Source organism: Mustela lutreola, chromosome 1, assembly GCF_030435805.1.
Source record: "Mustela lutreola isolate mMusLut2 chromosome 1, mMusLut2.pri, whole genome shotgun sequence".
In the NCBI taxonomy this organism is placed as follows: domain Eukaryota; kingdom Metazoa; phylum Chordata; class Mammalia; order Carnivora; family Mustelidae; genus Mustela; species Mustela lutreola.
Genome location: NC_081290.1, coordinates 150,587,510 through 150,602,347, shown reverse-complemented (window position 1 = coordinate 150,602,347; position 14,838 = coordinate 150,587,510). Strand labels below are relative to the sequence as shown.

Below are 14,838 nucleotides of genomic sequence, written 5' to 3'. Positions count from 1 at the left end.
GGTCTCTGAGTGTATAGCACAATGCCTTGTACCTCACAGGTGCCCCATAGGTAAGAGCAGAAACTAGGAGAAGAGGCAGTGCTCAGGGGACAGACAGATAAAAGGGGAGAGAGACAATCGGTTTCTGTCTGAGTGCTATCTGATTCTTCCACCTACAAAAAGCCCACCCAGGTCCCCAGAGATCCTGTTACTGAGTCATTATTCACTTGTTCAAAGCTAGACCTCTCCTATGTACCTTGAATCAAGGGCACTTCACTCACCCTAAAAACACCCCCCAACTTATTTCTTGACATTTTTAAACAGCTTTGCTTCCTGATGCATTTCCCTTACAATTTTATTGTCAACCCGGTACCTTGTCTGAGAAATAGGTGCAGTTTTCTTAGCAAGATCCCCAAAGCCAGGCTGGCCTAAGCAAGAAAGACTGTCCTTTGGTGGGCTGGCTGTTTCCGAGCTCCCAGGTGCCCAGAGATGCTCACCTGGGGGGCGCCTTCGATGCCCAGCTGCAAAACCGCCTGGCCCTCCTCCAGGGGCAGGCACCGAATGGACCTGATCTGCTTGAATTCGGCCAGGCAGGTGGGCTGTAAGAAAGGAGGGGGCCCTTCAGACATTCCCACTCCTGGAGTGGGGTCGTGAAGATTGGTCAGTCTGGGGTTGCAAGGAAGCACCGACAGCCTCTCCGTGGGAGGAAGACAGAATCAAAGACAGTGAAGACTGAAAGCATCGTCTGGTCTAAGCTCCTCACTTTGCAGAAGATAAGATGAGTCTAGGAATGGGGACTGGCCCGAAGTCATATGCCACAATGGTGACAGAGCCAGGACTCGACCCAGGTCTTCTGACTCCCAGGGGAATGATTGCCCCATCTTGCCATTACAAGAGCAACAATTTTATCTAAGCCAGAAGTGCAGTGATAGTGTCCTGTCTTCTCTCTCCACCCCAACTCCCCAGCCTCTGTGGAGGGGATCGCCACAGGAAAGTAAAGAACCATCTGCCCCAGGCTCCAAAAACTCTCTCCACGGCTTCTCATACTAAGGGCCTCTCTGCTCTCAGCAAGGGGCAGGAGCAACTGAAACACAGGGAAAGGTAGGAGGCAGCAGAGAGAGGAAGACTGCTTAGCCCGGGGCTGGGTGCAGCCTGCCCCCTGCCTCCCTCTACCTTGGCATCTTGACTCGTCAGCTGGCGGATGCCCTTAGGGCCGATGACTAGGTCCACAGTAATGTTCCATCCTTGCTGGAATAAAAGGAGAGAGAAGATTGCTGCTTCAGTTCTGTCTCCCTCCTATTTCAGAAATCTGCAAACAGCTCACTGAGTCAGACACAGGCCAGTGTTTCCTGGGTCCTCCAGCTCCTTCAGTCTTAAAACCCTACCAACAGATTACCCTCCTCCCTGCCTACCCTGCCTACTCTGCCCACCTCCAAGATCTGTGGCCAAGATTTCCACTCCCTGCCTCCGGCAAGTAGGTCAACATTGGTTGTGTTTGATGGTATGTTGGTGAGGCCCAGCTGCCTGAGGAGCTTGGCTTATGTGGGCTGCTATAAGCAAGCACACCCCTCCCAGCCCCCCATGTTGGCCTCATGGGTCCGTTCCCTGAAAGGCCTGGAATTCGGGTCAGGGAGAGAATAAAAAGGACGTGTCATTACAATGAGTTCACAGCGATAGGTCTCCTGGTCGATGTTGGCAAAGCCCGCGAGGGTGTTGAAGAACTTCATGACGCACTCCTCCTCCTTAAGCGAGGCGTACTGCTGGAATGTCTGCTGGATCATCTTCCGGAACTGCTTGGGCTGCGGGAGGGGGGCGGGGATGGCCGGTGATGAGCAGGCCCTGCTCGTCCAGGTTCTGATGCCTTCCCTGATCTCACCAAGAGCCTGTCTGCTGCTAGAGGATGGTCCTCAGGCCTTTGCCATGAGAGCAGCAGCGATCTATGACTAAGACACACACCTGCTGTGTCAAGGGAGGCTCACCGTAGCCCTGGCAGGGAAGCATGGGAAGTAGATCCCCAGGCCACAAAGCTAATTAGCCTCGGATGTGGAAACAGAGCCCGGTTTCCTAATGGCCAGCCACAGAAAGGACCCACTAGGTGCTTTTAGTGGCCCTATGCCCAGATGGCCCAAGACAGCCCAGATACCCTGGCTTTCCCAAGTACCCCCAGTCTGGTGCCATTGGCTCCAGTTCTGGAGGCCAACACAAAGGGGGTTGCTCTGGGCCCCTTGTCCAGTGGTTGCCTCACCTTTAAGTTCTCCTGCATCTGCTTTGGGAAAAACAGGTCCAGCCCCACTTCTTTCCTGAAAGAAGGAGGGAAAAGGTGACATCTGACTCCCCCTCACCCCCAACTCAGGACTTTAGTCCAATCAGGAAGAGGCAAGATGGCTTGAAGACCAGGGAGATGGGTCCTGCTTGGTCTGGTCTGGGGATGAACAAGGTAGGGATTGAACAGGAAGAGCAGGGCAGCAAGGAAGGAAGACAAGAGAGGCAAGGGCCAATGTCCAACTTACTCCAAGAGCTCGAAGTTGGACTTTTTGTCAAGTGCATTGTGCGGCATGTCCTTGAAGAACCGCCTGGAGAGAGAGAAGTCATAAATAGGTTGATGGCTGGAGTACAAGGCCATCCAATGCCACACATTGGTTCTAGAAGCTCTCTTTCCCCTGCCAAATGTGGTAAACAATGGGAAGGAGAATATTATGAGAATAAAAAAAATGTTATTTACTAAATCATGAAGAAAAGGAAAACCCACAAATTCCATTCCTAAGAAGAGACATGTCTCCTAAGAAGGGCTCCTGCCTTATGTTTTGGGAGACCCAGCTCTGGGACTGCCCAGTTTTGGGGCAGAGGAGGAAGATGGCAGTTCTATCTGTGTCCTCTAAAAATAAATGACCCAAGGCAGCCAACACTGATTGTTGGAATGTCTAGCATTCAGTGGCTCGGGTATATGGCCCAGTTCAGTGGTCCTCAACCAGGAGCAATTTGACACCTCCCTCTCCAGCCTGGAAGCCTTTGGCAATGTCTGGAAATCTTTGGTTGTCACATCTGCTTAGGAGGAGGATGGTCCCACCAGCATCTAGTGTGTAGAGGCCAGGAATGCTGTTAAATATATTATAATTCACAGGATGGCCCCCCAACCAAAGAATTATCCAGCCCCAAATGTCCCTAGTGCTAAGATGGAGAAATCCTGCAAACTTTAAACAAGGAGAGAAATATTTGGCACCTATTTCATTCTGTATTATAAGCAACCGTGGACACACCTGTCACTTCCTGGACCAGACCCAGAAGTCTGAGGGCACCTCTGCATGGCTTGCTAATTCTATACATATTTATCAGTGCTTACTGCCACTGAGGTCATAGCAGTGAACAACACAGATGGAAACCCAACATTAGAATATCTCCCAGGACCTTGCCTAGTGCTCAAAGAAACATTTACTGAATCACTGGAATGGCAGATAGATGGAAGAAACAGGCAGCCTGGAGGCAAGAGCAGTGGCAGCCAAAGGAAGCAGGGGACCCTGACCAGAGATGGGACTGGCCCTTCTATTCTAAGGACAAGACAGTGAGCACTTTACCCTATGTCAGCCACCATTTGTCACCCCACCCCCATGTACCCACTCTTGTTTCCCAAACTGGATGTAAGACAAAGATGGCCAAGAACTCCAGTCCCTGGGGGATCCTTGAGGCCACATACCTGAGCTCCAGGCAGCCTAGCTGCAGGGCCATGCCCTCACTGACCTTGCTGGCATAGCGTTGCATGTAGTCATTCCGTAGCTGGTGAGGGGAAAGGCCAAAGTTGAGAGTTATGCTCTCCTTCCCTGTTTCCCTGAACAGAGACCCCAGGAGATGGTGGGGGCTTTGAATACAATCCTGCAGTCCCAAGTTGTCACTCTCTCTCTCACACCGCCCCCTCCACCATGCACAAATGTGTAGCCTCTGCATCCCTCCAGAGCCCTCCAGAATCATGCCCCCACAGGCCAAGGCCTTCTGATTTTTGAAAGCATTTCCAGACACATGCTCTCATGACTTTATGAGGCTGGAGTTCAAATTCTCCTCTCCACTCTTAACTTTAGAGATAAAGAAACTGGAATTCAGGCATGAGCCAATCATTTATTCCAGGACTTGTTGGTAAATAGTGACAGATGTCATCCACTCTACAATCAGGGTCTGGCTTTGTGTCCAGCAAACTAGGGACCAGACAGACGACGGTGGCAGCAGGCTCACACATCCTCAGTGCTCACTGTGACCCGTCCTGTGCTAGGCACGCTACCTGCATTATTACAGGCAGTGGCATGTTACAGCAGCTCCAAACAGCCCATGAAAGCCAGGTATTAAAGCTTCTGAAGTTTTGCAAGCTGTATGATCATACCGGTAGCTTCAAAATGCCACCCATGGTGGGGCAATATTTGTACCATGGAAATTGGCACGTGCTATAAATCAGAGATTCTTTTCTGCAAAGAACTGGTACACTAGCACCCTGATAATGATACCATTTGGCCCTCCCCACAACCCTATAAAGCAAATGTTATTCTTATCACCTCCATTTTCTAGAAAAGGAAACAGCTTCAGGCAGGTAAGTTAAACCCTCGGAGGATCCTGGGTTAGTAGATGGCAGAACTGGGCTAGAAGCCAGGTGTGCGAGAGTCTGCGTTCTAAGACTACCCCTTCTCTTTGGACCTACACTGTCTGCTCACCACCAGGTCTCCTGGGCAGTAAATAATGACCATCAAAGTCCAAAAGGAGCTGTGCACATGGGGAGGGGTAAGCCAGCCCTCAAGGAGCCATGAGAGAACTAGGGTTGGAACTGCTGACCAGGGACCAAGGCATGTATGTCTCCACGAGAAGTTTCCTAGACTGGGACCTCCCAAATCTGTGCTTTGTTCTTCTATCTCCCGAAGAGATGATGAGATAGGACCCTAGGAGCAAAAAGATAAAATACTTCTACCTGTTGGTAAAAATAAAGTAGCGTTGTCCTGTCTTCTTTTAGGCTTTCCATGAAGTCCTCTGGCAAGTAGCGGATTTGTAGGTCATACCTGGGACGGGAAGTTCAGACTCTCTGGTTGACACAGGGAAGCTGGTCATGTATGGGTCTGCCCATGAGGCTGATGGCCACCCATTCAGGACTTGCTTCTTCTTTCACTCCTCTGTGGTTGGGTGGAGGAGCGTGGAGGACCATGGAGCCCAGCAGGTGGTAGTCAATGCTAGTCCTGACTCTCCAACTCTTCCCCCTCGTGGCAATTATTTTCCTTAGGTTTGCAGATCAGCACTTGACCTGGTTCTCTATCCTCCCTGCCCTACTGCTCCTCCTTCTCCATAGTTCCAAGAGCATCCTGCCTGGGGTTGTTCCTGATACCTGCCCGGTAAGTGCTATGAGTCTATGTTAGGCCTTGGCCAATACATGCATTGGAGGCTGCAAGAGGACTAGGCCTAAAATGCCACTCAGATTTTCTAGAAGATTCTTAGAGGTTGGGAAGTGCTCTGAGGAAGGACTTCCCAGGGCCTCCCCACTCTGTACTCCTCTTTCCCCATTTGAGAACCCAGGGCTCTTCTCCTACCTCCATTCGGCTTCCACGTGCAGACACTCGTACTTGTCCTGCACCTCCCCCACTGTCATCTGCGGGTGCAGCCAATGGATCTCATCTGACTTCATGTGCTTTAGCCTTAGCCCATAGCACTCAGCCAGCTGGATGTTGGGCCCGATCCGTCCGCTCATCAGGATGGAGGCGATGACATCCTGGGGAGGAGAACAGAGAGACATGATTCAGGGATGCCCCCTGCTAGGTTCCCACAGTCCTCATGCAGTCCCCGGAAGTATGATTCTCTAGGGTGGGAGAAAATGCAGCTGAGGCAAAGAGCACAGACTCTGTGCTTCTGCAGCCCACTCCAACCAAACTGATGATTAATTAATGAGTATCTGCCATGTAAAATCACCCTCAGAATGGCTTCCGATTTAGCCAGCATAATTGAGGGTCTGTGGTAGGTACTCCAGACCTCTTGCATACATTATTGTTTCATGAAATCCCATACAACACAGGGAAGTAGGTGTTACATCTCCATTTGGCTGATGATCAAACCAATGTGGGTTACACAGCTCATGGAATTAACCTGGGGTTTTGAACCCAGGGCCAGTGGACTCTGAGGATTTCTACTAAGCCAGGCTGCTTCACGGGGTGCTGGGGCTGGGCAAGCCAGAACATGAGACTCCCATTAATGGATTAAGTGGCCCAGTTTACACATAAGAAGCATGGCCACAGGAAACAGAGTGTTGGGAAGAAATTGGGAAGCCTACTATTCTTGCTTTCCTGTTGGTAGAAGTCAGCCTGCCCATAGCCTGAGGCCATCATTTCCTGGCCTCAACACAGAGCTGGATCAAGAAGAAGCCCACTGGGCAGCCGCCCAGAAGCCCATCTATAAGGTCCCGCCTCATTCTGAAATCACATTAGTTTCAGTTTAATTCAGGTTTCTCGTATGGTTGCACATGTAACTGGTGAATTGAGCCCATTCCCAATGGAGCAGAAAGTACCATCAAAGGCAGATTTTTTAAAAACTCTTCGAATTTTCACTAATAAAATGTTAAACTCATATTTAAATAGTACTGTTTTGAAGGAATGACAAATTATTAGTCTGATTGGGCACCAACATGCCTTGGTCCTGCCAGCCCTCTTCAACTTTATGCAGTGGTAAAGCTAAATGACCCCAAGCTAAAAGATCCCTTCCCCATTAGGGAAACAAATGACCATCAGAGCAGTCAGCTCTTACTCTGTGGGATAGATAAGGAAACTGAGTCACAGAAAGCACACGGTAACAGTTATTACAAGTCAGTGCAGGAATCAGAACTGTGGTCTTGGGATGGGGAAGAAGGCTGTGATCAATGGGACCTATAGCAAGAGAGACAAAGGCAAAGAGCTCACAGATGGAAAGTTGACCATTTTGTCATTACTTCCACCTGTTTCTCCTGCCATTCACCCTCTGTACTGCTCTGTCCACTCATATGGTTATATTATCCAGAGCCTCTATGTCATTCCCGAGCCCAACCTGGAGTCCCAACCTCTGCTGTTTTTAAATGTAGAGCCTTCCCTGCCCCACATGAAACTTACTGGCCTATGTCTAATTTCTCCAGGACTGGGAACCCCTGCAATTATTGGAAATTTTAAGTATACTGAAGTCGAAAGAAAAGTATAATAAATCTCAATGTACACAACACCCAGCTTCAACAATTATCAACATTCAACCATTCTTGCTTCATCTATTCCACCTCTGACACCCAACCGCCAGTCAACTATTACCACTTTTTACAGTTCTTTTAAGGTAAAATTTATGGACATTAAAATGCACACATGTCAATTATACAGTTTATGTGTAATCCACATGCCAGTAATTAAGATACAGACCTTTCCAAGACACCGAGAAAGTTCCCTCTTATCCCTTCTCAGTCACTCTCATGCCCATGCCCACCCCAATTCCAGGCAACCAATTTTCCTCCAGGTTTTGCCTATTCTAGAACTTCATATGATGGAAACATTTAGTATATATAATTCATTCCTCTGTTTCTAGATACTGGGGCTATTTCTTATTTTTTGCTACTGTGAATGAAAGTGCTATGAACATTATTATACAGGATTTTTGGTGTACGTTTGCTGTCATCTCCTCTGGATAAATACCTAGAAGTATAAATTACTGTGTCAAAGGTAGATGTATGTTTAACATTCTAAGAAGCTGCTATGATCATTCTGTTCAATATTCATTACACAAAATCCTCACCAACATTTGGTGTTGGATGTCTTTTTAATATTAGTCACCTTGATGGTTATGTATGGTATCTCATTGTTCTTTTAATTTTCATCTCCCTGATGACTAATGATATTGAACACGTTTTCATCAGGCCATTCATGTATCTTCTTTTGTGAAGTGTTTGTTCCAAACCTTTGTCCATTTTTCTGTGTTGTCTTTTTATTATTGAGTTGTAGGTGATTCTTATAGATTCTACATCAAAGTACTTTGTATGTGTTTCATAAATATTTTTTCCAGGTCTGTATTGTGCCTATTATTAACTTCTTTGTCACTTTCTTTTGGTAAAGTCTTATCAAAATTTTCTTCAATGGTCAGTGCTTTCTGCATATTGTCTAAGAAATCTTTGCTTGCCTCTAAATCATGAAGCTATTCTCCTATTTTTTTAATGAACTTTATAGTTTTCACTTTTCCTTTTAGGTCTGTGATCCATCTTGAATTAATTTTTATATGTGGTGTGAGGTAGGGGTCAACATTTATTTTTTCCTTAAAGATCTATGATTGTTCAGCAGTGGTTGTTGACTTTCATTTTCCAATCAAATTGTTTTGCTGCCTTTGTCAAAACCAGCTGGCCATATAAGTTTAGATTTATTTCTAGACCCTCACTCCTGATCTACTAATCTTTGTTTTTACTCTGCCACTACCAGACTGCCTGCATTACTGTAGCTTTAGAGGATATCTTAAAGTCAAATAGCACAAAACTTTTATGATCTCCTCTACCAGATTATTGTGCTATTCTGGGTCTCTGCACTTCCATATACATTTTTTAATCAGTTTGTCACTTTCTATTTAAAATGCCTGCTGAGGGGTGCCTGGGTGGCTCAGTGGGTTAAAGCCTCTGCTTTCAGCTCAGGTCATGATCCCAGGGTCCTGGGATTGAGCCCCACATCAGGCTCTCTGTTCAGCAGGGAGCCTGCTTCCCCCCTCTCTCTCTGCCTGCCTCTCTGTCTACTAGTGAGCTCTCGCTGTCAAATAAATAAATAAAATCTTAAAAAAATAAAATAAAATGCCTGCTGAATCATGATTGAGATTGTGTTAAATCTATAGCTTAACAGGGAAGAACTGACATCTTAGAGTAGAGTCTTCCAAACCACAAACATGGTATACCTCTCCACTTAATTTTACTCTTCTTTAATTTTTCTCAGCAGCGTTTTGCACTTTTCAGTGTATAGTTTTGCAGGTCTTTTGTTACATTTATTTCTAAATAGTTTGTGTATTTTGATATTTTTGAAAATTTTAAAAATTAAAATTAATTTTCTATTTCAGGGTTCACTCCTTTGGCGGCTCCCTCGTCTCCAGGAATTTCCTACATCCTCTGGTTGCTCAGTCAGCCCTAAATTATATCCTCTGATGCCTCAAGCCCATAAGGCTGAAGCTTTCTGCCCTCCCAACCCTCCCAGACTGGAAAGTGCCCTCAGGCAAAAAGCCAGACATTCTGCTCTCAAGAGCAGTCTTCCCTCTAGTCTCAGCTGGTTATGGTCACTTTTCAGGGCTTTCAAGATCATTGCCTTGTTATTTTGTCCAGATTTCATCATTGTCATCTTCAGGAATATCAGTCCAGTCAAGTGCTTCCACCATTTTTGAAGTATCCGTACAAAATAGTGAATAAATGAATACCATAAAATAAATGAATTTAAAAAATCAAATGAATGAATAAATCTGTATTTTCTGCAAACAAAAGAGAGTTAGGAGGCAGAGAGCTCCCTTTAGACCTCCACTGGTGATTCTGGTGCTTTTGTAAAGACAAAGAAAGCTTTAAAGAACAAAGCCCTGATGTCCTCTTCTACTTTTTTGTCTCTTTTACTTTTTCCTCCTCTTGGAACACATGGTATGACCAAGGCCAAAGTCAAGAGGCAGAGGGGCTGGCAGTGGCTACAAAGCCAGGAACAGAGTAAAGGAGGAGGTGGAGCCAGGGGAAGAGATGCTGGTGCAGTGAAGATCATGTTTACCTATAGGGGGATCCAGCAAAAGAGTAAATATATTAAAGATAATGGGAAACGGACTTCTTAATGTTGGAGAAAGTACTTCAAATATGGAGAGGAGAAGGCTAAAGTGGACCATTTCAATTGGAATTGAAAGGCTTGGTGAGGACTCACGGTTTTAGAGGGCTGGAGACAGAGAGCACGTGAGCATGCACTATTCAGAGTCTTATGTGTACTGAAAGGGCTTGAAGTCAATGACACCCAGATGGTCATTTGCAGACCAAACTTTGAGTCTTAGTTTCCAAATACCCTTCTCCACTACAATGACAGTGAAGGTGTGGGGGCTCTTGGGAGCTTGGTTGGTTAAGCATCTGACTCTGTATCTTGCCTCAGGTCATGATCTCAGGGTCTGGAGCTGGAACCAAGTGTCAGGCTCTGCACTCAGTGAGGGGTGTGCCCCTCCCCTCTGTGTGCATTCTCTCCTTCCCTCTCTCTCAAATAAATTAATAAATGTTTAAAAAAATAAAAAGAAGATCCAGGTATCCTTGGAGAAATGGCTGATTCCAGGGCTGAGGCAAAGAAAGTACAAAATAAGCCTGGAATATCTTTTTGTTCTAGAAAAAAGGGAAGTATTTAGAGAATGTTGGGATATTTAACAAGGAAACAGTATTAACTTAAAGGGGCTGGCATAGGACAGATCTGGGACACCTAAGTATAAAAATATCTAATGATAGGAATACAAAGGAAACAAACTGAAGGCTGTTGGAGGGGAATGGGGTAACTGGGTGATGGATGTTAAGGAGGGCATGTGATGTCATGAACACTGGGTGTTATATAAGATTGACGAATCACTGAACTCTACCTCTGAAACTAATAGTACACTATATGTTAATTAATTGAATTTAAATAAAGAACAGTAAAAAAATAAAACTAAAACCAAAAATATATAGTATAATATAATATAATATAATATAATATAATATAATGATAGGAATGGATTACATCCCACTGAATAAAACAGAATCTGAGGCAGACAAATAAATAAATGAGGCAGAAGGGACTATTCTTCATTAAAGTAGAATGCCAACTACTAAAAATGTAGTAGAAGAAAGGATGGAAATGGGAAATCACCATTTGACCACAAATAGTGTTGGTTGGTTTAGGCATGATTCATTAATGTATGACAGAGCTGGAGGGTGGAGATCTGATGATGAATAGGATATTGACATAGTCTCGGTGTATCTTCCCTCAGACTCTAGTCACACACACACACACACACACACACACACACACACACACCTGGAAGATGCAAATGACCAGGTTATCAAGGTTAACATCATTGGTAGGACAGGTAAACAAAGCATGCCTCCCACCCTGATGCACCAAGAAGAGTGCAGAATCATTTCTGAGATTCCTGACAAGGGTTCCTGGCCAAGTCTAGTTATACGACCCGAGGTAAGGGGTCTTCCCGTCTTCCCAGAGACCTCTAGAATAAAAAGTCTGTATTTTTTTTTGGTAACTGTTACCTTTTTTTTCCCTGAGGTGTAATTGACATAACACTATATTAGTTTCAGGCATATAGATGATTCAGTATTTGTTCACACTGCAAAATAATCACCACAAAAGTGGTGTTACCACATATAGTTACCACAATATCACAGATCATCAAGAATTTTTTTTCTCGTGATCAGAATTTTTAAGATTTAATCTCTTAGTGACTTTCAAACATACAATACTATATTATGGACTATAATCATCATGCTGTATCTTATATCCTATGACTTATTTATTTTATAGCTGGAAGTTTGTACCTTTTGACCCCCTTCACCCATTCTGCCCACTCTCCACTGCATCTCCCCTCTGGAAACCATCAGTCCGTTCTCTGTATCTATAAGCTTGACCTTTTGTTTTGGTTTGGTTTGTTAGATTTGTTAGATTCTACATATGAGAGAAACCACATAGTATTTGTCTTTCTCTGACTTATTTCACTCAACCCAATACACTCCAGGTCCATCCAGGTCATTGCAAATGGCAAGATTTCATTTTTTACAGCTAAGTAATATTCCATTGTATATATATACCACAATATTCTTCATCCATTCATCTATGGACAGACACTTGGGTTGCTTCCATATCTTGACTATTGTAAATCATGCTGCCATGAACATGGGGATGAATATATCTTTTTGAGTTAGTGTTTTCATTTCCTTCTGATAAATGCCCAGAAGTGGAATTGCTGGATCATAGGGTAGTTCTATTTTTAACTTTTTGAGGAAGCTCCATATTGTTTTCTCCAGAATGGCTGCACCGGCTTGCATTCCTGTCAATAGTGCTACGGAGGGCGGGGGGGGTTCCCCTTTGTTCCATCCTCTTGAAAAGGCCTGCCATCTTTCAGACCAAGGAACTCTTTGGCACTGGAGGAGACCACAGAGACGTGACGACTAAATGCGGCGTGTGCTTCTGGGCTAGGTAGGAAAAATGGACACTGGGAGGACAGGTGGTGAAATCTGAACAGATATTCTGATACAAAGGCAAGTATCCCAGCAGTCTTGGCTTTCTCCTTTGGATGGCTGCAGGCTAGTTCTGTGGGAGAGTGTCCTTGTGGGGAAACAAATACTGGGTATTTGGGGTGAGGCAGTAGTGTTGCTGCGACTTGCTTTCAAATAAATCAGAAAAAGAATAACGACAATGGACATGTGTGTGTCGGAAAAGTCAGAGCTACTAAATAAGGCATGTGGTAGATCTGAACTGAGAGAGGACTTCCTTCTTTGTGACTCCAGACTTTTTAATTAAGTCCTTCTTCCCAGCTGATCTGGACCCACAGCCCCCCCCCACCCCCACCCCAGCGTTATCTCTTAACTCAGGCAAAAGACTCTGTGGGCAAAGCATTCTTTGATGGGAAGAGAAACTACCTCCTTTAAGCAATAGGACCTGCCCTGAGCCAGCCAGACCCTTAACTGACCCCACGACAGTGATCCACTTGACCTTCACTGTCTGCCTGCACAGTCCCCACTCACCTTGCACCACATTTTCCTTACATCAACCCCAAAGTATTTTCAGCACTTTGGAGGGCAGTCTGAGAGACGCTAGTCCACTGTCTTCCCAGTGTTGTCCTCCTTGAAATAAAACCCTTCCTCGTTTCGCCACCACTGTTTCTCCACCTTTGGGTACTGTCCGTGGTGGGGAAGGACCAAACCTGGTCTGTGTGGGGCCCCTGGGGCAGGTGCTCCTGCTGCCAGGCATGCCAGCTACACAACTCCTGTGGGAATTTGTGTGAAGGCACTATGGGAGATCTTTGTACTGTTCTTTCAACATTTTTTAAAGTTTGAAATAATTTCAGACTAAACAGAGAAGTTCTGGTGAGGGCGACCCCCAGGCAGACGAGAAGTAAAGGGACCACATCAAATAAATGAGTAAGATTTCTTTCAGCCCAGACAAGGTCTCACGCCTCCTCTTGCACTTACAGTCTCTGAGAGGGGCCGGACTGAATCCTGCTCTTTGCTCTGTGGTGGGTGAAACTCTCCAGGACACAGCATGTCGAGACATTTGCCTACCTTCCTTTCTAAAAAGCAGCAAATTTCTGTTGTAAGGGTGGTGGGGTCATTTTAGGTCCTTGGGGTAGAAATTCACTGAGGCTCTGTCCAACAGATTTTCACAGGAATTTAGATTTCCTCTTGTGGTAAGGAAGAAGTTGGATGTTTTCTAAACATAAAGTGCATTATTTGTGAGGCTGCCTGGTGCTGGCAGATGCCTATGGTGGGAGCAGTTTTCCCGGGGGGCAAACCAGAAGGTCCTAGAGAGAGGCACCTCCATCGACTACCACCATCACCTCCTTGGTTACTAATGAAAGTATGTTAGATAACAAAGAACTTGGCTGATCTTTGTCCCTGTTTCTGGGATTTTCTCAGTGGTAGAGTCTTTGCTGTTCATGGTGGGCCTCTTGGACCACACCTGAGTTTACGCTAATGAGGTGAGTCAAGGGGGGGTGCCTAGATAGTCTCAGGATGGGGACCCGCTTTGCTGGAAGGACCAACTATATGATTAGAGGTTTGGAACTTTGAGCCACATATCAGCCTAGTTTCCAGGGACAAGAGGAGACCTGGAGAGTCCAATTATGGTTCAACCAATCCATCCATCAACTGACTGCCTACGTAACAAAGCCCCAATAAAAACTCCAGTTCACATGAGCTTCCTTCCTGGTTTGTGATGCACATTGACATGCCCGGAGGGTGACGCTTAATCCTAAGGACATGGAAACTTCATGTTTGGGATCCTCTTACAATCCGTCCCATGAATCTCTTCATTTAACCGATCCTGGTTTGCATCTTTTATAATAAAGCTGTCATCATTAGGATAGCAATTTCCTAAGTTCTGCAAGTCATTCTAGCAAATTAACAAACCCGGGGCAGGGTGGGAAGCAGGAACCCCCAAACTGGTAGCCGGTTGGTCCAAAGTGCGGGTGGTCTGGGGAGCCAGGAGCTTGTGACTGGGTTTTGAGGAGGGGTGACGGGTAGGGGCACTGGGCTCTCAACCTGCCAAGTCTGTGCCAGGTCCAGAATTGCCTTGTGTCAAAACTGCACTGCGAAGTGTGCAGATCTGTCAGGCAGGAGAAACACGGCTGCCCACCCTGGGGGGACACAGAGCATGCATTCTGAAGTCACAACAACCCAGTTCTGACATACACTTTCTGGAAGAATGACAAGCTCCCCGAGCCGGTCTCCTTCCTGCTTTTCACTACCCTCGTCATATGAAGCCACAGAATGCTTCCTTCATTCAAACCATCAGCAACTTCCTATAACGTACTCACTTTGCAAAGCATTGTGGGGAGCCCCAGTGCACACACAGAGCACCCTCCAACTCCGGACTCAAGGAGCTTGTTTTTCTTTAGGGTAAGAGGAAGAAAGCAGCTTCACTTGAGGGGACCCAGAGTGGGGGTGGGGAATCAGTGTAAAAGAAGAGTAAACTCAAGTTCTGACATGATCTCACACTGGGGGCCTTTCTATCAGCCCTGCCCTCCCCATTACGGCCTCTCCTCTGCCCTTCACATGGTTTCTCCAGCAAACGGTGGGAGCGGCAAAAGCAACCCTCTGCCCACAGCTCATAAATTGCCCTTAATGAGTCAGTATTTTTTTCTCTATCAATAAATCACTTT

The 14,838-nt window shown here is 45.8% G+C and overlaps 1 protein-coding gene across 4 annotated transcripts in view; it reads right to left on the bottom strand.

Moving 5' to 3' along the window:
* Nucleotides 1–14,838, bottom strand: part of PTK2B (protein tyrosine kinase 2 beta) — a 123,027-nt gene that overhangs the window by 23,976 nt on the left and 84,213 nt on the right. For all 4 annotated transcript variants that reach the window (XM_059176410.1, XM_059176405.1, XM_059176412.1 and 1 more), the window contains 8 exons: nt 5,532–5,710; nt 4,922–5,009; nt 3,671–3,750; nt 2,490–2,552; nt 2,225–2,279; nt 1,638–1,778; nt 1,153–1,227; nt 477–578 (listed from right to left, as the gene is read on the bottom strand). In XM_059176410.1, coding sequence (XP_059032393.1) covers nt 477–578; nt 1,153–1,227; nt 1,638–1,778; nt 2,225–2,279; nt 2,490–2,552; nt 3,671–3,750; nt 4,922–5,009; nt 5,532–5,710 — 783 coding nt within the window. The remainder of the gene's footprint in view (nt 1–476; nt 579–1,152; nt 1,228–1,637; nt 1,779–2,224; nt 2,280–2,489; nt 2,553–3,670; nt 3,751–4,921; nt 5,010–5,531; nt 5,711–14,838) is intronic.